General features: G+C 43.4%; 1 protein-coding gene across 1 annotated transcript in view; it reads right to left on the reverse strand.

Moving 5' to 3' along the window:
• Positions 1 to 1,191: 1,191 nt before the first annotated feature.
• Positions 1,192 to 25,853, reverse strand: part of LOC118588328 (NACHT, LRR and PYD domains-containing protein 1a-like) — a 54,296-nt gene continuing 29,634 nt past the window's right edge. Inside the window, exons 5-15 of the mRNA XM_036194580.1 lie at positions 23,471 to 23,641; positions 22,476 to 22,646; positions 19,888 to 19,977; positions 17,645 to 17,733; positions 16,213 to 16,345; positions 15,204 to 15,427; positions 10,022 to 10,284; positions 9,362 to 9,487; positions 8,360 to 8,501; positions 2,361 to 2,405; positions 1,192 to 1,939 (exon numbers count right to left, since the gene is read on the reverse strand). Of these exons, the coding sequence (XP_036050473.1) occupies positions 1,647 to 1,939; positions 2,361 to 2,405; positions 8,360 to 8,501; positions 9,362 to 9,487; positions 10,022 to 10,284; positions 15,204 to 15,427; positions 16,213 to 16,345; positions 17,645 to 17,733; positions 19,888 to 19,977; positions 22,476 to 22,646; positions 23,471 to 23,641 (1,747 nt within the window). The 3' untranslated portion in view covers positions 1,192 to 1,646. The remainder of the gene's footprint in view (positions 1,940 to 2,360; positions 2,406 to 8,359; positions 8,502 to 9,361; positions 9,488 to 10,021; positions 10,285 to 15,203; positions 15,428 to 16,212; positions 16,346 to 17,644; positions 17,734 to 19,887; positions 19,978 to 22,475; positions 22,647 to 23,470; positions 23,642 to 25,853) is intronic.

Consider the following 25,853-nt stretch of genomic DNA (forward strand, 5'->3'; position numbering starts at 1 on the left):
GACAAGCACACAGCCTTGCAAGCCTCAAGTGCCACTGTGGGTTTTGATGAGAGACAGATACTTCTGGGAAATGGGTGAGCAGTGGAGAGCAATGTGAATTATCATTCTTGTAAAAAATTATTTGTGTGTGTTCTGTGTGTGTTTTAATGTGCAGCCATGTGTGGGTGCCCATGGAGTACAAATTAGTGTATTGGATCCCATGGAGTTGGTGTTACATGGCATTAGTTGTGAGCTGTTTGATGTGGTTGCTGGGAGCTGAACTCTGATCCTCTGCTATAGCCCCAAGGGCTCTGAACCACGGAGTCTTCTGTTCCACCATTGTACATGAGCTTCTCAAGCTGTGACTCCCACTTCCATATGGGATGATGGAACTAAATGTGGTGGTTGGAAAATTTTGTCAAGAACAAAAGGTTTGTGCATATGCAATGGCCAAGCTTGATTCACAATGTGCACTGAATCTGAGGTATTTCTGCAGTGTAGACCATGTGGCATCATGTGACTTCTGTGCACCTGTGGGTCTGAGCACACAGCATGAGTACTTCGTGCTACATGAGCCAGCATGCCACACAACCCCTATGATGCTCCTGAAACACCTTGACTCAGAGTCTAGACTATTTTTTGCTGTGATTACCGCATTTCTGCATATGCACAAGATTTTTCTGCTCTTACAGAAACATGATAGGTTTATCCTGGATTGTAAAGATATAAACATTTTTCTATTCTCATTTTTTAGCATGTAAGTATTTCAGCATGTAAGTATTTTTAGCATGTAAATAATTTTTAGCATGTAAGCATATCCTTGCCTTGTATTATGCAAGACCATTTGGTTTTAAAATTTGTGTTATGAATTGCTGATTTGAGTTTCATGATGAGATGCTAACTGAAATTTGGCTTGAATTAGAACAGAATTTCCACCAGCCTCTGGAATGTGCACTGCACATCTGTGTAAAGCAGGAGAAATGCAAAATATCCAGCAACTCTGAGAAACACCGAAGCTTCCCTATGCTTATAGCACCAAATATTCAATATTTAGTTTCTTATGCAAAAACAAATAAATACATTTGTTTAATTGGTTTGCAAATTTGCTTTCATCTTTAACAAATGGTAAAATTATATTACAACAAAGAGTTGTTTGAAATACACTTCTTTAAGATTTATTTTCAATAAAATGGTTTGATTTATGTACACACACACACACACACACACACACACACACACACACACACAGAGTTATATTCAAATTATTTGGGAAAAAGGGGTGGAAAGTGTTTGAGAAGCTCCCTTCCTTTCCCATATTGATATGACAGTCATTCTCCAGGGAAAGGTACTGTCTCTTTGTCTTCCGGAATTCCCATGCTTCCCAGTCCTGTCTGTATCTGTGGGTCAAGTGCATGTGAGGCTGGACAAAGCCTGAACAGACTTGCTGGCTACACTGGATGTTTACTGAGATGTTCATCCCACATGAACATCTGGCAGGTGAGAGCCAAGAGGGAACATCTGAGTCCTCAAGAAGTGTTCTTGAAACAGTGTTATCAGAAAGGCAACTCAGATGGCCATTGGTTTTAGATGGAAGAACTGAGGGCCAAAGGAAAGACAGGCAGAGCTAGCACTCAAAAGAGAGTGCTCACCCCTCAGCCACTAAGATGTCAAGATTCCACAGAGATCCCGCTGGACTTCTCAAGGAGTTCCACGATGAGGTGAGGATGGGTGTCCTTCAGAGCTCGGTAGACTTGGTCTTTGCAGACCCTGGTCCAGGACCGGCTGAAGCTGAAGAGCTTCCTCATCTTGTCTTGGTTGGTGGCTTCAGCCCGCACTGCCTCATACTCCTCTTCACTCAGCACCTGACCATGCAGCTTGTCCAACACAGGGTCCACTGATGTCACTCGGGCCACCAGCTGCTCCCGATGCTGGTCCAGGAAGTGTGGCAAGGCAGGGGCATCTAGAGGTGAAGATGAGGCTGGTACTGAGAGAAGAAATGCTCCTTTATGGGCTCTCCCACGGGCTACCCACTTTTTTTCACATACCTCATCTGCACCCCTGACTCCCTTCTTCCTCTGGAAGGTCATTTGAACAAATATCTGTACCTTCCTTAATCCAGTTATTAGGTTGATAATTTGCCTGACCAGGAGGAGGGGTTCCTGTTAGGGTGTTCAGGTTGGGAGTGGGTGGAGTTATTGTCAACATGGTAAGGAACAAGGGGCATGAGAGGAACTCTGCCCTGGGCATGCACCTCCCTTACTCATCCTGTTGAGGGTTGCAAAGTGGGGCTACCTCCTTTCTCACTGCCCTTCTCTCAAGGGTCACATGATCTGCCAGCAGAATACTATTGGCTTCTCTGACCTCATATACATGTTACTGACCTTTGTGGGCTGCAGGAATCATGGGCAGTACAGGTCTGAGGTCCCCTGGAAGAAAGGAGAGATAGTGCATCAGTAATGATGCCTGTCACAAACACTTAGTGCACTCTGTGAAACTCCCACACATGCCTGAGATTTTGAGAATGAACTACAGAAATTCTGATATATTCTTGAATGTGAACATTTCCTTACTCACATGGAGAATCTAGGTGTGAGGACTATCATCATAGAGAGAGAAGACACATGGATTAGCAATAGATATTTCTCCCACATGATGACAGTCTCAATTTTATCCTAGACTGAATTTCCCCTGGAGAACTAACCAAGTCCCATGCTGGCTTAAATCATTTGACATTTGATTGAGGGTAGAAAGCTACTCTCTTGTCTTTGTTTGACCTTGTACACTCACATGCCACAAACGTGTGTTCTTTATTTGATGGCTGAACCAGTAAGAAATAAGACTGAGCACATGGGAACAGTGAGTTGATTTTAGCAACAAGTAAAGGAGGTTAATAAATTTTAGCTCATGAATAAACCCCAAGATTTTGAGAAGATTCTAAATTCACTGTTCTCTAACAGTTTGGGGACATCATCCAAAGAACTGAGTCTATAGTATTGTCAGCTCTGGCTTCATTTATATGAAGGAAGAATGATGTTCTTTACACTCCATGATAGCTGGACCATCTTGATGTATCCTGACTTGTAGATAAATTAGAGCATTTAATGAACACAATAACTGAGTGACCATGAATTTAAAAACCAAAATTTAAGATTGAGGACACAATCTTAAATTATAATCTTCTAGTAACTGAATCCTTTCCCATGGAAGGGAATAGATGGTAATGAGCCCCAACAAAAATAATTAACATGTGCAAGAGGTTGGCTTCATATAAAGAAAAAATAGCATCATTGCTCCCATCAGCTATGGACCACACTATGAGATGTGTATAAACAATGTTTAACCTTTCCAACCATCCTCTGAGTTACCCATTCTGATTTTCACTTTACAGGTGAGGAAGGTCAGACTCAAATGAATTAAGGCATTTTCCAAGATCACCTGAAGAGTAAGTGCTGGAGTGAGATTCATACCCTGGCCTGATGCTGGGGAAGGTCAGTTCTATACCTGTGGCTCACCCAAGACAAGGTTGAGCAAATCCTATTCTTCAACCACATTTGAAGCCTGTATCTAGCAGTTCAGGAGCAGGAACCACCACTGTTTGATGGCTGACAGGGCTGGGCATTCCCAGAGATATTGATTAAGGGAGCTTGGTTTTAGAATGTGGGTACTGGACTAAGACTGTACTGTCACTTCACTCAAGAAATGTCACTATTTGGTTATCTCTTGTCTGTGTCAGCTTGAAAATATGGAAGAGTCTACAATAGCCAAATAAAGAAATAAATAAAACCCACAATTTTGGATAGAAACACCAAACCATGGAAATGAAAGTACTCCATAAGAAAAATTTAAAGATATGCATCAAAGAAAGAAATCGAGGAAGGATTTAGAAGATGCAAAGACACCCCAGCCATAGCCATTGTTTGGAAGAGTCAATATGTGAAAAAGCCACACCAGTAAAAGCATGCTACATACTCAGTGGAGTCCCAGTGAAGATGCCAGAAACAGTCTTCACAAATAGAGTGGAAAAATGCTGAAATACACGTGAAATTACAAGAGACACAGATGTCCAAGTAATTCTAAGCAAAAACAATTTTGTAAAAAGATTCATCACATCTTATTTTAAAGTCAATACTACAGCCAGAGCAAAAAGATGTACAGATAAATGGAATAGAATAGAAGACCTAGATAAAATCCCTGTAACCACTACCTGGCTTTTGACAAAGAACCTAAAATACACTTTGGAGAAAAGACAACCTTCTCAACAAATGATATTGAAAAACCTACATGGCAATGCATGGGATAATTAAACTAGATGATTATGTTTTACCTTTAAAAAGCCAACTCCAAATGACCCAAGAACTCAACGTGAGACTCATTTCTCTGAAACTGGTAGAGTAAAAGTAGGGAGAACATTTCAACGTGGCACATTAAGTAAGGATCGTGTGAGTAAGACTCTGGTGGCACAGCAAATAAATGCAATAATTGATAAATTGGATCTCAGGACACTAAAATAGGTTCTGTATAACAAAAGAGACTCAAATGAATGAAGACACAGTGAAGAGTGTGAGAAATGATTTTCCAGTTAACATCTGACAGATTAGTAACTAGAATGCCCGCAGAACTGAAAAACCTAAACAACAAGAAAATAACCCAGTTCTAAGATTGGCCGTAGCAGTAACAGAATTCTCAAAGGGAGAAATACACGTGGCTATTAGGGAAATGCAAGTTTAAATCACTTATGATTTCATCTTATCCCTTGAGAATGTTGAATATCAAGGACACAAATGTTAAGTTAATGAATGCTAGGTTGTGGTGGTGCACGTCTTTAATCCCAGCACTTAGGAGGCAGAGGCAGGTGGATCTCTGTGAGTTCAAAGCCAGCCTGGTCTACAAAGAGAGTTCTAGGATAGCCAGGGATACATATAGGAAATGTTGTTTCAAAAAACAAAAACAAACAAACAAACAAACAAAAAACAAATGATAACTAATGCTGGAGTGCATGTGGGGACACAGAAACACTTACACTCTAGCATGTTAGAGTGCAAATTAGTCCAGAAACTGTAGAAATCAATCTGGAGCCTTCTTAAGAACTAGAAATAGAACTACCATATAAGCCAGCTGTACCACTCCTGGTAATATATTCAAAGGAATATATATATTCTATTCTGGAGACATTTGCACAACCATTCTTATGGAAGTTCTGTTCACAATAGCTAAGAAATGCAATCAGCCTAGATGACCTCAGCAGTTAATTAGATAATGAATGTTGCCACATGTATACAATGAATTTTTTTCAGGTGTGAAGAAAATGGCATTATGTATACAACAGGAAAAACAATGAGGAAGATAAGCCAGGCCCAGAAAGAAAAACACCACATCTCTTACATGCAGCTTCTATCCCGGAGGCTTTAGTTCTGTGGGTTTAGTTTGGTGTACCCATGGAAACAAGAAAACGAGAGATGAGCAGGGCCTTAGGGAAGAAAGGAGAACAGTAGTGTGTTGGTAAAATGAAGGTAGAGAGGGAGTACTGGGGGCAGAAATATTCAAACAGCAAGAGGGGTGGGGGATGGATGAAATAAGGGGGTGAGTGGGATGGGTTACTGAAAATGCAGACAGAATTTAAAAGTCACAATGAAACTTATTATTTAGTAACCCAATATAAAAATCACAAAAGAGTTCAAATGCAAGACACCCTGCTAGCTCACAAACTCTGGACTGACAGCTGGGGAGCCTGCATGGGACTGTACTAGGCCCTCTGAATGTGGGTGATAGTTGTGTGGCTTGATATCTTTGTGGGGCCCCTGGCAGGGGGACCAGTACATGAACTGGCTCTTTAGAGCACATTCCCTTTGGTAGGATGCCTTCCTCAGCCTTGATGCAGCGGGGAAGGGTATGGTCCTGCCCCAGATTGGTGTGCCAGACTGTGTTGTGTTGACTACACAAGAGGGGCCTTACCCCTATGAAGAGTGGATGAGGGGTAGGGTTGGGGAAGGGTGGGAGGGAGTGGGAGAAGGGAAGGGAGGGAGAACAGTAGTTGGCATGTAAAATGAAAAAAACATTTAAAGAAAAAAGAGGGAAAAAAAGACACTGTATAGAGTTGAGATGGGAGGTCTTAGAATTAGTATATTTCAAAACAAAAGCCCAGTTCCAAGTATAGGATATCTCCATAGTTGGGTAGGGAGGCCCTGGATGTCACCAAGACAATACAGGTGCATTTCATTCTTCTTGGCTTCCCATGAAAATTAATCGATAAGACCTTATTGCTGAAGACACCACACATCTTGAATATGTGATATAGAGAATTCAAGCTGGAACTGAGTTGGAAGCTTCCTTTTGATGCTAAGCTTTTATAGTATCAAATGGTGTTATTCAGGCTGCTGAGGGAGAAAGGCATCAATAACCATCCTGCCAGGCCAGATGGTTTCATGCTGAAATAGTGGCACAACTGTGGTGGGAGCAACCAGTGCTGACTTATTATATTTCAGGCCCAATCCAAAAGATAGAATCCACCCCTAACACTATAAAGTTATTAAAACAAGCAAACACATATCTGTGGAGGTCTTAGTCCCTTGAGAGAAGCTACTATGCTGCTTAGCTAAACGAATGTAGTATTAATGCCCTTCTAAATATCAATGTTTATACTTCAGACAAAGGCTACCTTCAGCCTTCATCAGAAAAGCCTCTATTTGCTATGAATGGAGGTGAATGCAGACACACAGCTGTGTAGGATACTGAGAATAAGACATGGTTGAGTGCTCATCCCTATGAGTAGATATTTATATCACACTCTTGAGGCTCCAGGAACATTGTGGAAGAGGAAGTGGAAAGAATGTAGAGACAGAAGATGTGGAGAAGGGCTGTGAAGGGCTTTCTTCTAAGCATGACATGACCATAGCCATCAGGAACTCACAGCACCTGTACCTCCTGTCTATGGACCCACACAAGTAGAGTCTTCCCATCAGTTACTATTCATGGGGAGGCAGCTCACAGGGACAGTACCACTTACTGCTGAACTATTGGCAAATAATAGATTATAGGGATAAGGGAAGTATATATTCCATCTGTATGCCTGCTGGTGAGCTCACTAGGTTTTACTGGATAGTGCAAAACCTAGCACAGTTGGTCCCAGTTAAACTCTGTGGGAAACAAAGCAAAACTTTATGAATGTGGAAAAGAGATTTGTATTAAAGAAGAAGGCCTGCCAGGAGTAGGAGGAAAATAATAATGTGTGTTTAGGGTAGAGTTACTCAAACATATTGTATGCATGTATAAAATTGTCAAGAACAAAATTTATTTAAAAATTATGTATGGATTTGAGATTGAGTATCTCATGTTGGCAAAATCCCTTCATTTTAAAGCTGAGTTATGCGCTGGGCATTGGTGGCACACGCCTTTGATCCCAGCACTTGGGAGGCAGAGGCGGTCGGATCTCTGTGAGTTCGAGGCCAGCCTGGTCTACAAAGCTAGTTCCAGGAAAGGCGCAAAGCTACTCAGAGAAACCCCGTCTCAAAAAAACAAAACAAAACAAAACAAAACAAAAAGCTGAGTTATTATGTGAACTGGAGCCAGATGCTTTGTGCATCTCAAAATCTGTCATTTCAAGGGTAGTGGGGGAGGAAATCAGGATACAGGACTGAGAAAATGGGGTTTAGAGTATGTGGTGATTTGGATGTGATGTGTTCCATGATAACGCTCATGTGATGAAGGATTAGTCCTGCAGCAGTATTCAAAGGTGACTGGTCCTGAGGGCCATGAATTTATGAATGACACCATACACTAATGCAGTCATTAATGTGAGTACTGAGAATGGTAACTATATGAGTGTCCATCGGAAGAAGCAGGGCGCTGGAGGGATGTCCTGGAAGAGGACATCTTGCATGGACTTCATTCCTTTACCTCCTCTCCTCCCCTCCCCTCCCCTTCCATTCCTTCCCTATCTCTCCTCTCCTCCTCTTCCCTCTTTCTCCTCTCCTCCCTGGCTCTCCCTCTAACTCCTGCTCTCTCACACCTCTCTGCTTCAGAGGCACCAGGTGAACAGCCTCCTCTCTCACAAGCTCCCCATCCATGCTATCCTGTTTCATCTCTGGCACAAAAAGATGGAGGCAGCTGCCCCGGGACTGAAACTTGGTTCTAAGACCATGAATCAATACAAACCTTCCCATTTTAAGTTATTTTTCTCACATATTTTTTCACAAGAGGGGATAGCTGCTGACCTACACAGCATCATAGTTTAAACTGTCGTCAGACCACTTGCTTTGGATTTACCAAAAGCCACATAACTAATCTTGCTATTTCATGACAGCAGAAATTGATGACAATACACCTTTCCCAAGTCATTGTTGTTCTTCTGCCTTTGGGATATCTGGACCTAAACTAATTTTACCTGGTTTTAGGAAGGCTTCCCATATGAGATTCATATGCTTCTTGTCTCTGATTTGCAGCTTAATCCCCAAACCAATGCGGCCAACAAAGATCTCAGAGAAGAGCTGTGATTCTCCAGGGTTCCGGTAGCACAGCTTTAGTTCCTGAAGAGAGAAGGAATTACTATGTGAGAATGAACTACTCATCTTGTGAAGGAAGGCAGTCCTCATCCCCATACTTTCTTCATCTTGCACACCAGATCAGATACTGGTTATCTTTTGCACTGAGGTAACCCACAGCTTTGGAATACACATCTTTACTCAGAAGGTTAAGGACCCAGATGGGACCTAATCATGCTGTTTTTTTTTTTTTTCTCATCACTCTGACAAAAACCTGACAGGAAGCAACTTGAAGAAGTGTTTATGTTGTTCAGTTTGGTGGTGAGAAATGCATGGAAACTGGGACTCCATTCTTGGTGTCAGGAGATTGTGGCAGGTCTTATTATATCCCAGATGCTCAGCAAATCATACAGTGAGGTAGGGAGCAGGGTATGGGTATAATCCTCAAGGCTTGACACTAATGAGCTGTTTCTGATGGCCAGGTCTCATGTATTTGTTTCCACATACTCTCAAAATATTACCACTGTGTGGGGAGCACATGTTTAAACATTTACATATGTAGGAGACATTTCAGATTCAAAGATTAACATCCACAGATGAGGGAGAGCTCATCCTGAAAGTCCTGCTCACACAGCCTAATCCAGTGCTTGCTCTTTAAGCCATAGTTAGATGGACTCTCCTCTGTGCCATATTGACTTTAATTCCCCATTTCTCCAGGTGCAATCTGCATTCCTGTATGATCCCTTAAATTGCTTTCCACCTAACTGTGATGTATTCTTGCTCATCTCAAATCTCAATTGTTTTCTCCGCAATCTCAATTTGCTGCAAAACTTTGTAACCTGCCCCCACAGGGTTCCCAAGCCTGGTTTCTGACCCTGAAGAGTAGCAAATACCTGGGTGCTCACCTTTGGGATGATTTCCAGCTTCTTGGAACCAGATAGGATGTAGCGGGAGCCAATGTAAAGAGAGTCTATTGGGGGCGGCTTGTTTATTCGAACAAAATAGAATTTCATTTCCTCCTCATCAATGGCCTAGGGAACAGACAGCAATTTATCTAGATTGCTGGGCCACAACATCTGGTCTGAATACCATAAGATGATATATAGTACATTTTTGTGGGATTGGCTGGTGACACCTCCAAGCTACCCTATGTTCTGTGATACAGATTGTTGAATTATTGGCTCTTTTAGCATTCACTTTGGGAGCAGGGTAGCTGCCACAGAAGAAGGGAGCTGGCTACAGATTGTGCATGGAGAATTTCCATCCTTCTGACTGGTAGAAAGAGGCGAACGAAGGATGTTTAGGGATTAGTAATTGGGCATCAAAGACACTCGGGGGTGACTCTGGTGGAGGGGGCCACTAGAAGGGCAGAATCTCTCTCTCTCTCTCTCTCTCTCTCTCTCTCTCTCTCTCTCTCACACACACACACACACACACACACACACACACACACACACACGTTCCCCTTATAGAACTATTAAGAATCTCTCCAAGGGGCTCACTAGTTGCATCTCAAGTTTTCTCTCAGCCCACCCTTGACTCACTTTAGTGGTCCTCAGTGTTACCTTCCGAATGGTGCAGTCATTAGGGACCAGGTAAAGGTGAAATGTCACATCTTTGAGACTGAGGTGATAGTAGATCAATGTGATGGAAGTGATTCGGATGAAGCGTCCCAAAGTAGGAATCTTTCTCATTAGAACTCCCACTGGGGAGAAGCTTGGGTTTTCCAGCACTACATAATGATGCTCCACTCTGGTGGGCGTTTCTAGGACCATCCCATGTTTTTTAAAGTGGGCCACATGGAACCGGGAGATGCCCACCTGTTGCTCTGTGAAAGAACAGATTTAATTAAGTAGATTTAATACTTCCATTGAGCCATCCTTGGCTGGAAAAATAGCACCCTAGGATTTAGAATGACTGTGGTGGTTTGCATGAGAATGGCCACGATAGTTGGTGGAATTGTTTGGGGAGTATTAGGAGGTGTGGCCTTGTTGGAGGAGCTAGAAATTTCAGAAGATTGTGGTGTTTCCAATTTTCTTTCTCTCTCCTCCTTGACAATAAGCAAGCTCTCAGCTACTGCTCTAGTGCCAGGGATGCCTGCTCCCTGCCATGATGGTCATGGACTCACCCTCTGAAGCTGTAAGTGCCAATAAAATCTTTCTTTTATAAGTTGCTTTAGTTATGATTTCTATTTAGTTTGTATTTATGTTTTGATAGTATGAGAAAAACTATGATGAAAATTTAAGTTCTATTAATTAACGTCCAGTGACAGCACAGCAGAACTATCAACTGTTTCCTCATCATCAATCACCATGCCAGTGAGGGTGAGTGTGAGCTGTTGCCAGTGGTGACTCATGCAGACTGACCCTCATTGGAGGCAGTTTACCCTTGGTCCTGTCTAGCTGATAGGGTAGCATTTACAGTGGAATGGAGCCTCTTCATGGTCTCATCCACAGATGCTATAAAGAATACAGCCTCAGAGGCAACTGTCAGAAACTTCACAATCAGCAGGTTCTTAGAGGTGCTGCCATCACCAGCTTCAGTGTCTTGGGTTTGGCAGAGTCCTCTAAATTCTTAGAAGCAGAATAGAGTTTTACTGCTATGAAAGAGGCCCAGGGTACCTTTGTTCAATGAAGACAAGTTGGATGGATCTATGGAATAGTTAATGTCAAAAGTGAACTTGATGAAATCTAGAATCAACTTGTATATAGGTCTCAGGGAATGATAGGAGGAGATTATCTTGATTGGATTAGTTGAGTGTGGAAGACCTATTCACTGTGTGTAGCATCATTCTATGGACTAGGACCCAGGGCTGTTTAAAATGGAGAAGGTCACATGAGCACAAGCATTCACTGTTCTCTGCTTGTTCTGTTGATACAAGTTACCAGGTGCCATAAGCTTCATGTTCTCAGACTTCTGTGTCTTGATGAACTGTTACTTTGGTCTGTGAGGAAAACAAGTCCTTTCTCTCTTAAGTTTCTTTGGTCAGGTATTTTTGTGAGTTATAAGTAAAGCAAGTTGGGTAGAAAATTGATATCAGGATCCATATTTGTGCTGCAATAAATCTAATCATGTGATTCTTCAGCTTTGGAACCGTTTTGTGGCTGGAATGGGAATGCTGAGAGCAGAGCTTATGGGGACATTCGGGTGGAAGCAGGAAGACAAGAATGCTGAGAGAGACAGAGGAGGCCAGTCCAAGACTTTGCAGAGAGTAGCAAAGTTTCTATTGGGAACTGTAAAAGGATCCATTTGTCCAACAGTTTTGTTAAGAGTCTAGATTTATTGTGTTAATGCCCTGAACATGAGTGAAGATGAATTTAAACACAAGGGGCTAATTTGGAAGGAGAAGTTTCAGGACAGAAAGCACCCAGAATGACTCTACACAGCTGCTGTAGCTGTGAGAGAGCAGTGTCACTAGGGGAAAGCTGCAGCAGGTGACACCAGGAGAGGGGTCCTGAGGACAATCTCACGCTTCACACACTCATCTTGTGAAGATCCACATTAATTTAAAGGCAGAAAGCCTGAAGTCATGGTGTTCCCTGTTCCCCAAATGAAAATGCAAGGAAGTGTTTCCGATGGTCAGCACATCTTACAGCTGTGGTCCAGGGGAGGAAGGAGAGGCTACATCTTAAATTGTCAACAGAACTTGGCAGTGACTTTCCTATAGCTTTTTTAGACATGAAAGTTGCTAGATTGAGGGGTCACTGAGTCATGCTGCACAGTTTCAGATAGCAGGCGAGGCCAGGCAATGTGCCTGAGTCAAAGATCCTGTAAGGATCTTGAGAGCTCATTCTATGGACCTTTGAAAGTGAAGCCTAAGGTGGGATGGACATCCTAGGATGTTGGAGAAGCCAGAACCAGAATTTTTTTTTTTTTTTTTGTTCTACAGAATAGAGAGATGGCCTAAGGAGAGGTTGTGTGTGCTTCATGTGGTAAAACTAGAGTGGTGGAGCTACCTATGCCCTTTGGAGTCCAGTGAATGACATCATGAGCTGCATAGTGGACACGGATCTGCAGAAGTTGGTGTTTATGCTGATGGAGTTTTGTCTTGCAGTGGTCTGATCATTCCTTCATTCCCTGATTCTTCCAATTTTGAGGGCAATGTTTATTCTGTGCCATTGTATGTTGGAAGTATGTAACTTGTTTTTTTACTTTATAGAAGCTCATATTTAAGACAATTGTCTTGAATCTCAAATAAGAGGTGGTCTTTATAGGCTTAGACTGCTGGAATTACTAAGGACTATGGGGACCTTAGAAATTATATTTTGCTTTATGAGACAAAACTGAAAATTTAGAGACATGAGGTAGGTAGAAAGTTATGAATTAAAGTGATGTGCTTGGATGTCAAGTTGACATTGGGTAGAATCATGATGTTGAATCTCACTTGTCAACTTGATGGAATCCCTGCTAATGGAGGCACTGCTCTACAACCCACCATTTGCCTGTCCCTTCGGCACTGAGTTGGCTTCCAACTTTGTCCATGACAAACAGTGTTTCAATGTGTGTTCTTTAGCAGAGAGCATTTCTATTTCACTCAGGTGAGTGCTTTGGAATCAATTATCACCAGGAAATGAGACAATGAAACTGCTCCTGAATAGAGGGGTACAGCTTAGAATTTCCATCAATGACATGCCAGCTGATAGTTTCACATGGAACCACAGAGGACTAAAAATGTCCCCTGTGTGACAGTTCTGGGCCTTTCACCCTGGCTTTCCCCAAATCAGCACCGGAACCTCAACTTGCCTATGCCTTCTGCTGTGTTATTTTGACATAGTCCCAGAAGATGCTGTACCTCTCCAACTTCCCTTCTTCCTAGGGTAAATGCTAGTCATGACCTTCCCAGATTGAGGGAAATGAGAGGTGCTGGAGTTTTCATTGTTAAGACCAGAAGTTTCCTGAGCCACCTAAGATGACCACGTAAGTTTTTCCATTTGTTTTCTCATTTTGGGTTTTTGGATACAGGGATTCACTATGTATCTCTAGTTGGAAGTCACAGCACTCTTGCCTAGCCTTAGGAACTCTGGGACCACAGGTATGTGCCACCCCCGTCCCTGTGACTATCCTTCCTACACATATTGTCCTTCTATAAACTTTAACAGAATCACATATTTTGAGTTTTCCAACTGTGTGGTTTTCTGATCTGAAAGTGGGAGTAAGACACAGGAAGGTGGTGGCCTGCAGGGAAGAGCTTGAGTGGTGACTGGGGGTAGTGTTGTTGGGGAGACCAGGAGCTCTGTGGGGTCCTGCTGGACTGGCCTCGTTAGACACACTGGGGAAACATCATCCGGGTAGCAGTGCTCCTTTGTCAGGGTCTCATGTGTTTACCAATGTGACTATTGGTTTTACTTCTTTTGTGAGTTCTTTTCAGCTGAGTCCTGCTTGTTTTCTTCATCTTCATTTGTGTTCATCTGTTGGCCTTGACATTTAGTGTGAACATTTTAATCTGATGGATGCTTTGTTTTCTATTCACGGGTTCTTCTATCAGCTGGATCAGTCTGTGTTTCTTCTTTAGTTTTTATGACTTCTTCACCTGTCAGGTTTCCCCTCTTGACCTACTCCTCATCTTCGTCACCATGAACAAACACCATCTTCCTCTGCTGTGGGCTGGATTCTCCTGGTCTCTATGGCGGGCCTATTGCTGTGCTCCTTGAAGCAGAACAGGAAGTTCAATCATTAGCAACTTGCACAACACCTGGTTCCTCGTTGGTGCTTTTTCCTTTTAGTAAGCAGAGTCTGGCTGTGTCGTCTAGGCTGCTCTTGGATTCTAAAATCTCCTGCCTCAACCTCAGGAGACCTGGGTACAGACATATAGTAATGGGTTTCTTTATAAGATCTTTCACTGAGAACATTGTATTTACTAAAACATTTTCCTTTTGGTCATATGATGTGGTTGATAAGTTCCTATCAGTGGGAGCAGGTTGTCTCTGACTCTTTTTTTCTGTTCTCAGGACCATTTTCCTCCTACTGAGGTGCCTCGTCTACCTTTGATATGAGGGTTTGTGATTAGTCTTGTTGAAACTAGTTATGCTGTGTGTGGTTGATATTACTTGGACCCTGGCTCTTTTCTGAAGGGGAAAAGAGGACCAGGGGATCTGGGGGAGAGAGGAAGGGACAGGTAACAGTGAGGAGTGGAGAGAGGGGAGGCTGCAGTTGGGGTGTATTTTATGAGAGAAGAATAAATAAAAAGAAAAAAAAATCTTGTGAAGGAATCTTTGAAGATCATGGAGGTTGGGACACTGGATGAGCCCCCCCCCCCTTTCTTAGGAAAGCCCTCTTCTGTTGCTCCAGTTCTCGAATGGAATCTGGTGACATCATTTTTCCCTGCCTGCAGCAGTGTAAAGGCTTACAGTGTTAGACCCTGGGTACCAAATGATCCTTGTTAGTTTCCTTAGTCTTACTTTGCAACAATCTCTTCAAATTTCTCAGTTTATTCTCAGTTCCCTGCTGGGCCCCCACAGCACATGTTGGGTAATGAGCACTTAATAATCACCAGCTAATATTGGTACTGAGGACCTACACCAGGTAAAACAGAAATAAAATCATGAGGCTGGGAGACATGTGCTTCAAAGAAGATACATCAGACAAGAAGAGATGACAAAACATCTCAGTGTCCACCTTCATAACCTTTTCTAGCCTGCTAAGGAAGCCATGAGACCTTTCCACATCACTATCATTCTATAGTCTGCAATAAGACCTGTCAACTCCTTCCATTACCACCACCTGACTCCTTATGCTTCGCTTGGTTACCTTGGAGATCCACAAAATGAGGGAGGTACACAGCAGTCACAACTCCCTGCTTAGTCTTGATGTCAAACAGAGGCCCAGCCACCATGTAACGGTGCTTCAAGGGAGTCTTGTCCAGGTATTGGCTCCAGACACAGAATCCAATCTCAATGGTCACTGCCCTTTTCACCACAAAGCGGAGTCCTGTGTTGGGACAGTAGTAGGAACCAGGCACAGGGAACTGAACTCTAGAAGAGGGAGGGGCAGACACCAGTGAGCATCAGCTCTGCTCCTCTGCTGGGTACAGACTCAGTGCAGGGCTGGGGACACAGCAGACTTCATCCAGATGGCTCTGAGTTCTGGTTCCTCTGCTGTCTGTCTGTGGATCCCTAATTAAGTCATTTAACCTTCAAATCTGTTTCCTCATCTGTACATAGGGGTAACAATGACAACACCATCTTACAGACCTGTGAGTACTGAGTGATCTAGAGCTACAGGTAACACACACCTGGAGCAGTTAGATATGCCTGTGATGATGATGAGGGTGATGTAATAGATCTCTCTCTCTCTCTCTCTCTCTTTCTCTCTCTCTCTGTCTCTCAACTATGGGGTAGGCATAGTGAAATATTTGTGGGTAAATGTTATTATAAAAGCTGAAGTTCTGTCTTAACCTTGGGGAGGCATAGTGAAATGTTTGTGTGTGAAGTCACCTGATGTCCTGGACTCACAATACTGTGACAGTGATGACAAAGGATGAATGGGAGTAGTTGAAGCAAACTTGAAAAAATGGTTGCTGAAGGTGAATTATTGGACAGGGAAAAGCTTATGTTCTCCAGTTTTGTAAATGTTTGAAAATTTTATGAAAAACACCCCTGTTTTTAAAACAGCCCAAATGTCTTATTCCAGTCCTTGCCTTGCCTCTTGGGTTGGTGATGGGGGCGGGGGACACAGTCGAGACTAGGTGGGTGTTATCTGTGGGGATCCCTTGTGGAAAGTGTGGAAAGTCAGCCTTTGCCAAGCAGAGCTCACTTACCGGTACAGGTTCCTCTCTCTGTCAACCACCTCAGTAGCCACAGACCCTGTAGGGCCCCAGAAGTCATCTTCAGTTCCCAGTAGTTCCAGGTGCTTGTCTCTTGGAGAGTCAGGAGCAGAAGGATGGAAGGACTCTGGAGGTGTAAATTGTAAGTACCACTCCTCTGGAAGAGGCTAGGAAGTGGTCACTCTATGTCTCCTCAACCCTCCTTAGTACCAGCTGAACTCTGTTTCCAGGTTGGCCAGCCTATGTTTTACCAGGAAGTGTGTCTTCAGACTGTTGCTGTTCCTGAGTTTACCTGTATTCTATCTATCTATCTATCTATCTATCTATCTATCTATCTATCTATCTATCCACTACATACACATATATACATACATACATACATATATATATATATATATATATATATATATATATATGTATGTATGTATATATATATGCACACACATTTCATATATATATTTGTATTGTTTTCTTTCAACTGCTTGTCTTCTGAGTAACTCTACCACCCTAATATCTGCTCCCTACCCAACTGTTGTGTTTCATTTCCTATTGGTCCAGTGTGTTGATTTTCCTAACATGTCTTCAGTGGGTAGGTTGTGAAAAGACCTCAATGAAAAGATGAATGATCAGGGATGGGGAGGTGATTCCCAGGCCATAGCAGCTCAGAATGAGACAGGGAGCCCTGTTACAGAGCCTGATGCAAGCCAGAAATTGATAGAGGGGCAGCACCAGCCCCCAAGGCTGAGAGAAAAGGAAGCAGTTCTCTGTCTGTGTTCTAGTTGAGGAAAATCTTTATAGGGTGGGGCTCTTTGTGGAGAACTGTAGTGTTCCATGTCAGAGACAGGGGCATAGAAATGATTTCCAGCACACCTGAGATCATGTCTTCTATATGTGACAGGGATGCTGCACCCATGAAATCTTAATAATATTGCTGCCTCTACAAAATCTGCACAATGACAACACCAGCTGTCATGCTAATGTGGATGGAGAAAATCTCACAGGTCCCAGCTACTGATAACAGCTGCTAGAGAAGTATAAAATCAGTCCTCTTCAGAAAGAACTCCATAATAGGTTATCCAATCCCAATTGTCAGCCTTAAACATATATACATGACCACCTTCAAATGGGGTCATTAGGTTGTATTAATATATACATATTCATACATATGTGTATTCACACATATATTTAACAATAATATTTAAGAAGACTTTATGAATTAAAGAGAGAGGTTGTAGGTGGGTCACAGGAAGACAGAGTGGGCAGATAGAGGGGTAGAAATGATCTAAATACAGTACCCATATTCATGTTTAAAATTCTAAAAAAATCAAAAACAAAATAAATTTTTAAAAGAAAAAACAATGACTTCCCCCATATATGTCCCTTCATCTGGTATTCATGATGCTTGGTGTCTGAACCCATCACATACCTCCCTGTAGTCTCTGCCACTTAAATGAGTTTGGGTTATCATCCATTTCTTCTCCATCCATGCTCTTAGGATCCATCACAAGTGGCTTCCTAAACACAAATGAGTTCTTTTCCTCAGATGTCAGGGAAAACCAGGGAAATTGGGTTCTGTACCAATATTCCCAAATAAAATCTAAGTCATTTGAACTTGAACTCAGTCCTGTGCTTCTTCTCATGGCTGTTATCTCTAGGAATGCCCCCATCCTCCTGGGTGTCTATACCCCAGAACTGGGATCATCTCACCTCCTCCTTTGCTTGAGTTTGAATGTGTATCTCAATGTTCATACATTTGTAATTTAATCCTCAAAGCTACAGTGCTTACAGGATGTAGGATAAGACACTATGAGATCATGAGTGCTCTGCTTTAACAAAGGAGTTAATGTCATCATCATAGGAATAGATTCCTGTGGCCTGACAGGACTTGTCACTAAAGGCACCTTGGCCTCTCACTCTCAGCCTTCCCAATTGCACAGTAGGGTGGAACAGGAAGGACTTCTCTAGATACAGGTTCCATGCCCTTACCCTTCCCTGTATCCAGAACTGCAAGAAATAATCTATGTTCTTTATGTTAAGTGTCCAGTGTCAGACATTGAGTTACATTTGCACAAAACAAACTAATAATCACTCACCCTGAATGTCAATCACCTAGACAGTACCACCAAAATCTCTCTCCTTTCTGTTCTCTATTCTCCCCTCCACAGACTCCATCCTTGTCCCAGTATGGAGTGAGCAGTGTTCTGAACCACTGAAGCATCCTCTGACAGGCATCCCTGCTTCTGATCTGGTCTCTGCTAACTTATTTTCTACATAGTAGGTGACCATAAAAAGTGGGTGAAGATGCCCCTTCATGGCTGAGGCACTGGAATGCCTTTCATTTCCTCTAGGGAGAAACAGAAACTTCTTACCATGGTTCAGAGTTCTTGCTGTGGCCCCGGTTCCTCTCCAGGCCCTCCTATGTCATCCTTTCCTGCTCACTGACCTCTAGACAAGTGGCTCTAAAATTACTGTGTTAAAATGTCACCTGGACAGCCTGCTAAATCAGAGAGTTCACTAAAAGAAGCTACCTCATTGGAGATTCTGAGACAGCAGGGACGGAATGGGACCTGAGAACCTGCATTTCTGTGGAGCTTCCAGATGACGGTGAGGTAGAGCAGATAGTTCCACACATGGTTTCCTGTCCCTCGATGAGCTACTCTCTCTGCACCCTTAGAATCTCTGTATGCCTGGAATTTTCTTCTTCTAGGCTCATCCTTCATTTCCAATCTTTGAGAATTCGCCTCAGCTCACCTCAGCTTTCGATGAGTTCAGAGAGACCAACACTGTGATAATATGCTTCCCAGGTACAATTATGTGACTGTGGGGGAACAAGTGTCTCCTCCCTGCTGGCCTAATAACAAATGTTCATGCCTGTGTTGCTTACTGATGGGCACTCAGATCTCAAAACATTGTATGATGCACAGTGGGTCTTCAGGAATGTCTGTTCAAGGAGTGCCTGACCCTCCTAAGTCTTTAGTATACCCTCCATTTCAAGTGTGTCATAGCAGCTAGGAACTTGAAAACAGATGGGATTCATGGTCATGAACTGAAATGTGCCAAAGTGGGAGACCATGAGGCTTCAGCACAGTCTTTGGAGTGGAAGATGACTTTCCTGTTCTGTGGTTTTCCCATTACACAGTGTGTGTGTGTGTGTGTGTGTGTGTGTGTGTGTGTGTGTGTGTGTGTGTACATGTGTCTGAGTATTGGAGCTGAAGCATTGATACACTTTGTGTTGTTTTTTTTCCCCTCTAAGAGTCTTTCTGTCTGTTTCTTTCTCTCCTTGGTGTGGTAACTATTTTCATTATCTAGTGGTCTGGATTTACTGCTGGCTACTGTTATCTACTATTATCACACTTGTTGTGCCCAAAGACAACTCACCATTAACTCAGCTTTTCATATTATTTTTTCCCAATTGAAGAACTTAAGAAGGTATACTATATAATTTTATTTTTGAACTTATACAACCATAACACACACACACACACACACACACACACACACACACACACACCCCTACCTCACTTTAATTGGTGTGGTTCTCAGTTTCTTACTGGCTCTGCTTGTTCTTTCTCATCATCACAGGACACTTTTCCCATCTCTCAGCTCATCAGAAGCCACATAGTGCCTGGGTTAACCAATAGGAGTAGGAGTTCTGTGTCCACCCCTTACCATGTGCTGGAGATAAGCAGCCGTGGATTCTTCACCTCCAGAGCCCTGAGCTCCATCATCACCTGGTCACTGAGAGGGGCCTGGTCCAGTCTGTAAGCACAAGAGGGGGATGTTTCTTCTGGGATTCACCACAGGATCAAGAGGCCTCAGGGTCCAGGATCCTGGACTCTGTTGTCTGTAGATGGAGCCAGTGAGGAGCCTTATATAGGCTTATTCAGGATTCAAAACCAGGACAAAGGATGGAGAGTAGCAGGCTGCATAGAGGGAGATGTGTCCATGACACAGTCTCAATGGGGCTGGGTCAGTGTGCAGGGAGATCTGAATTTAGGATGAGGTTCTTGGAACTTTCCAGAGCTGAAATGCGGATCTTGTTCTTTATACCCATACTCCACAGTTCAGTCATTGGTAATAGACTGTCAGGGGAAAGGTAACATGTCCATACATGAGGGGATTCTTGTTGGCAAAGGGCCAAATCAGCATTCCCAGTGCCTGGAGGTCATGGCCATATCCACAAAGGGAATCTGGGCAGCTATTCAAAGTAAACACATAGTGCTGGGATCATGGGTATTTACCCTGAGGGAAAGAGCCTTGGTTCCATGCTCACCTCCCTCCCCTTTCCTTCAGTGCTAAGGGAGGAAGCCTTGTTCTTACACAGCAGCCACTACCCAAGGTCTGCTGGTTCCATTCTTATGATCCTCAAGTTCCAGGATTTCTGGGTGTTAGGGTAGTGACCTCTCTGGTTTCCATATCCTCAGCCCATAATCATAGCTATATCACTCCCATCTGCCTATTGTGAGGCACAGACAAGAATGGAGGGGATGGTTCCTGCACCCATGAGAGGCTGAGCCATGTCAGATGCAGCAGATGCCAGCTCTGAACAGGCTCTTCAGCCTGTGAGAAACAGTCATGGCTGAAAGCAGGCTGGGGAACAAAGGTGCTGAGTAACTGCTCCAGTCTCAGCTCCCAGAGAGGTGGAAAGAAGACTCTTCACTGCCCAACTGCTCCTGTGCATTTGAAATTGAACCAGAGAGCTGGAGAGATGGCCCAGTGGTTAAGAGCACATACTGCTCTTCCAGAGGCCCTGAGTTCAATTCCTAGAACCCACTTCTGGCAGCTCATATCCACCTGTAACTCCAGTTCTGGGGGATTAGACTCCTCTGGTCTCTGAGGACACCTGTACTCACATATACCAATGGTTCTTAACCTGTGGGTTGTGACTTGTGTGTAGAGGTGTCTAATGTCCCTCTCACAGAGGTTGCCTATGGACATTGGAAATATTGACTATTTACATTAAAATTTGTAACCATTATATTATATTATCGTTATAAAGTAATGGAGAAATAATTTTATGGTTTGGGGTCACCAAAGCATGAGGAGCTGTATTAAAGTGTTACAGCATTAGGAAGGTTGAAACCACTGGCATATACATACACAAGATACATGCAATATGATAATAACAACAATAATAAGAAGAATAGAGTTGAAGCAGAAGGCCTAACAGAGGGAAGTCTCAGGGCATAGGTCTGCTGGACTTCTCCTGTTGGTTGGAAGAACCAGAAGACTCTCACTAGAGGGGAAGGGAGTCTCTGTGGTTCTGTGAGCCCATGAAAGGCACTGGCCAGCAACCTCTGGGAAGTTCTTCTAGAAACTGGCTCTGGTCCTGTGCTGGGGAGGTGGAGGCACAGGAGAGGGAGAAGCTCAGAGACATCATGAAGGGGCTGAGTGGAGGACCAGGGTCTCCATGGCTGTAGTTTGGAGGCTTCCCAGCTTGTGTGAAACTCTAGTGCAGGGAGAATGGCACTTTCTGGTACAGAGGACTATCTCAGGCTGCTGGTGTGAAACCTAGTGACTCTCCATGGCTCCAGCCTCTTTCTGTTCCAGAGCTTTCCTCTACCCTCTCTATGTCTGGGCCCTGGCCTCGGCTTGGGCCAAATCAAGTACTACTTCTCCTTCAGGCCTCAGAAAACTCTCCTGAGCCATTCAATAAAGTCCCATCTCTCACAGCATGACATCCTCACAATACTGTTGCCTCCACAGCATGCAGCAGAGCTTGTCAATACAGGCACAGTTACAGATACAGTCATGTGCTGGTGGTTAATCTATGTCTGTCTTTTTTCACATGGCTTCAGGGGGACGGTGCCAAGTATGTTTGTAATTTTATCCCTAGGATCTGGGCTGATATGAATGCATGCATGCATGGATTCATGAACGAATAAATGATTGAAGTATTGTCCTGGAGTAAGGCAAACCTGGGAATCTTTTAGTATATACAGCCTTGCTAATATATATGATTCCACTGTGCCCAGATAACTACATGGTATTATCTTTGTTTTTACATATGTACATTTTGTGTCATTACAATCCATGAGGTGGATATGACATTCTATTTGACAGAAGAGGAAACTGAGTTTTAGAGAAGACAGTGACTTACCCAAGTCCCATGGTGTAAGTGGCACAGCTGGTCAGGAGCGAGGCTGACTGTGCATTATCTGTCTCTTTTCTTTTCTATCTATGTCTTGTCATCTAGTCATGCACCTATGTCTCTTCCCTTGTGTCCTGCCCAGAGGGAATCTCAGGTTATTACTTACCGCAGGATGCTGAGGTTGCATTTCCGACTCCTTATGCCTTCACACAGCATCCTTACACCAAGGTCTCCCAGGTCATTCAGCTGCAGGTCTAGCATAAGCAGGCTAGTGCTAGCCTTGAACACTGAGGCCAGGTCCACACAGTGTCTGAATGTGAGGCCACAGTTGACAAGCCTGCATGGGAAGTGCTCACCATTAGCATCTCCAGGGCTCACTGCTCTTGGAAACTGAGCACAGGTCTCCCTTTGTGAGCTCTGGTGTGCTGTGTTTGGCAGTGTTTAGCTCTTGGGAGTGACCTTTCTAGTCTGGGTGGATAATACATGCTTCCCACAGCTGAGTTGCAGGAACAATGGACTACAGGTTGGGGACCACTGCTCTGCAGTGGCTGACCATGGGAGAGCTCCACAAGGCCCAAGACAGCTCAATGGTGTATTTCAATAATCATCTGAAGTGAAATTCACCAGCCATAGAATAGGGCATGATCTAACCTGTCATGTAAAATCTTAATAAAGGTTGAGTCCATAGAAACAGAGTAGATGGGGGAGTGGGAGGAGGGATAAAAGGGGGATCTGTGGTTGATATGTAAAATGAATCATCATCATCATCATCATCATCATCATCATCATCATCAGAGTAGAAGGCTGGTTACAAGGGCAGAGAGCAGGAGGAAACAGAGAGATGCCATTCCCTGGGCCTGGAGCTTCTCCCCTTGGGTTCCCTTTGTCTCTGTGTTCTTCAGCTCTCCTAGTCCCTTTCTCAGGAAGTTTGCTCCACTGAGTCTGTTTATAGTGGGGTTCCTTGATGAATGCCAGTCTCTCATGATTCCCAGCAACAGAAACCCATTTGTTTATTATAGGCGATCTGGCAGCTGTCACAGGTGTGGTCAAGACAGTTTGATGAATATCTGATAATATGAATCCTCACCCTAGACTCAGGTTTTGCATTTGGTCTCCATTCCTTCCATCCCTGCATCAGGGGAGAATCGAGACCAAACTCACCACAATCCTCTAAGATGACATCCAGGGCATCTCAGGGTCTTACAAAGTCTATGCAGTGCAAAGAGGCTCACTGGATTTCCACTTAGGTCCAGTTCCTTCAGGTTTCCTGTGAACTCAAGAGTGTAGAACAGAATCTTCCAACTGGTATCTGTGATAGGGTTCCACTTGTACCTGAAAGAGAGATATGGTGAGGGGGCATCAATGAGGGATATAACTTGTGTGTGCATGATCTGAGGTATACAGTCCCACAAAGTGGATTAGGTTTCTCTTATACTGAGCACCAGGCCTCAATATGCCATCTCAGGATTCATCAGTCTTTACATGCTCCTTTGCTCCAGCATCTGCATCCTCTCCTCTGGGTGGTTCCTCATCTACATCCTTATCATAGAATGCTGTGTTCTCATTTTGTATGTCTGTTTCTGTCTGGCCAAGGTGTCCCACAGGGTATGAACTGGTGGCTGGCATCTTTTATTTTTAATCTACCGTACTAAGCACAGGAGGAGGACCTTGGTAACTCAGACAGTCTTCTTCCTTTTGATGTGACTATAACTGCTTTCATTTGGAACAGAATTCTAGAGCTCATGAAAGAAAATTGGAAAGGGAGGTGGGAAGAGAGCTCAGCAGAGATGGCTGAGCATGACTGTGGTGGGATGTTGAACATGAGTATAAACACTACAGATGTGCTGTTTTACATGGTCCCTGCCTCTCTACAAGAATAGAAGAGTACAGAGAAGAGAGAGAGAGAGAGAGAGAGAGAGAGAGTCAGAGTGATAGTATATTTCTTTAATGTGAAAAACCAAGCATACGAAGTCAGGAAAATAGTGAGTTCTAAGCCAGCCTAAACTACAAACTGAAGAGGCTAGGAGCAGCTCCAAGCCTGGCCTGTGCAACATTCTATCCCAAACACTACAAACAGAACAAAATAGCAAACTCAAAAAACAAAACAAAACAAAACAAACAAAACAAAACCAACCCCAGAAACACTGATGAAAAGTAGCCAACTTTAACCATAACAAAAATTATAGTATATTTCATTCCAATTGTACCAGACCAAAGAATGTCAAGGAAACCAAATACTAAATTTTGAAAGATGGTGCTTTTTAAAAAACTTTATTTATTTTTTAACTTTATGTGCACACTTGTATTCCTCTCTGTCTGTGTGCACTCTGTACATGCAGAAGCCTGCAGAGGATAGATTCAGTGTCTTGGATCCTCTGGGCTATTGTTTTTTTTCTAGGTTTTTTTCCCCATTTTTTTATTAAGAAATTTTCTACTCACTCCACATACTATCCACAGATCCCCCCTCCTCCTTCCTACCCCCCAGCACTCTTTCTCAAGCCACCCCAAATCCCCACATCCCCCAAACTGAGGTCTCCCAGGGGGAGTCAGCAGCGCCCAGCACACTGAGCCTAGGCAGGTCCAAGCCCCTTCTCACTGCACCAAGGCTGTGCAAGGTGTCACACCACAGGCACCGGATTCCAGAAGCCTGCCCATAGACCAGAGCTCTGGGACTATTGTTAAAGGTGGTTGTGAGCTATCTGTTGTGGGTGCTGGGAATGGATCTACATTCTTTACAAGACCAGCAAGTGATCTTAAACATGGAACCACTCCCCTAGCCCTCAAAAGATGGTAGTTTTGTTGCATGTTAGTATTTGCACTGACTGAATGTGGAACTTCAGAATGTATTATTCAAAAGTCAAGATGTGCCATTAAGAGCCCCACACAGAAATTGTTCACCTTGCCATCTTTGATGCCTTAATTCCCTGGGTTGGTCCTCTCCGTTCCCTTGGCTTTGGCCAGTCTCTACCTCTCAAGTGCTTCCCTTGCGAGCAATGGCCTCCTGCTTGTCTCCCTGCCTTGTCTGGCTGTCTTTTCCTGTCAAGTTCACTTTCTCACTAGCAGTTGAAGTCTCTCCCTCACCTATGCAGTTTTCCCAGGCTCCCAAGGACACTGTCCTTTTGTAAGCAGGATGGTATTCCCGGTTTCGCTTGCCTTATCTGACCTATCTCTGTACCTAGTTAGAATTCGCCTGAAGGTCCACATCAGACCACTTCTACTTGAAACATTAGTATCAAAGTCATCCAAGGCTCACTTGTATATAACCATAGATACTTAGTAACAACCTTAAATGGCTAAGAACAGAAAAATGGTCCAAATGGCCAAGATATTCTCAATAGGGAACATTGTAATGCCATTCAGAATGTTAACTAGACTTTCAGTAACCAGAGAAGACAGTCTAAATTCATCAAGAATATAACCATGAACATAAGATACTATGTGGCTCAGTTATATGGTAGAAAAGGTTATAGAAAAAAGATTAATAGGTATTCCTCAATTCTTTACTACATGCATTGTACAAAATCTAGGATCTTGAGATTCCTAA

Source organism: Onychomys torridus, chromosome 8 (genome assembly GCF_903995425.1).
Source record: "Onychomys torridus chromosome 8, mOncTor1.1, whole genome shotgun sequence".
Lineage (NCBI taxonomy): Eukaryota > Metazoa > Chordata > Mammalia > Rodentia > Cricetidae > Onychomys > Onychomys torridus.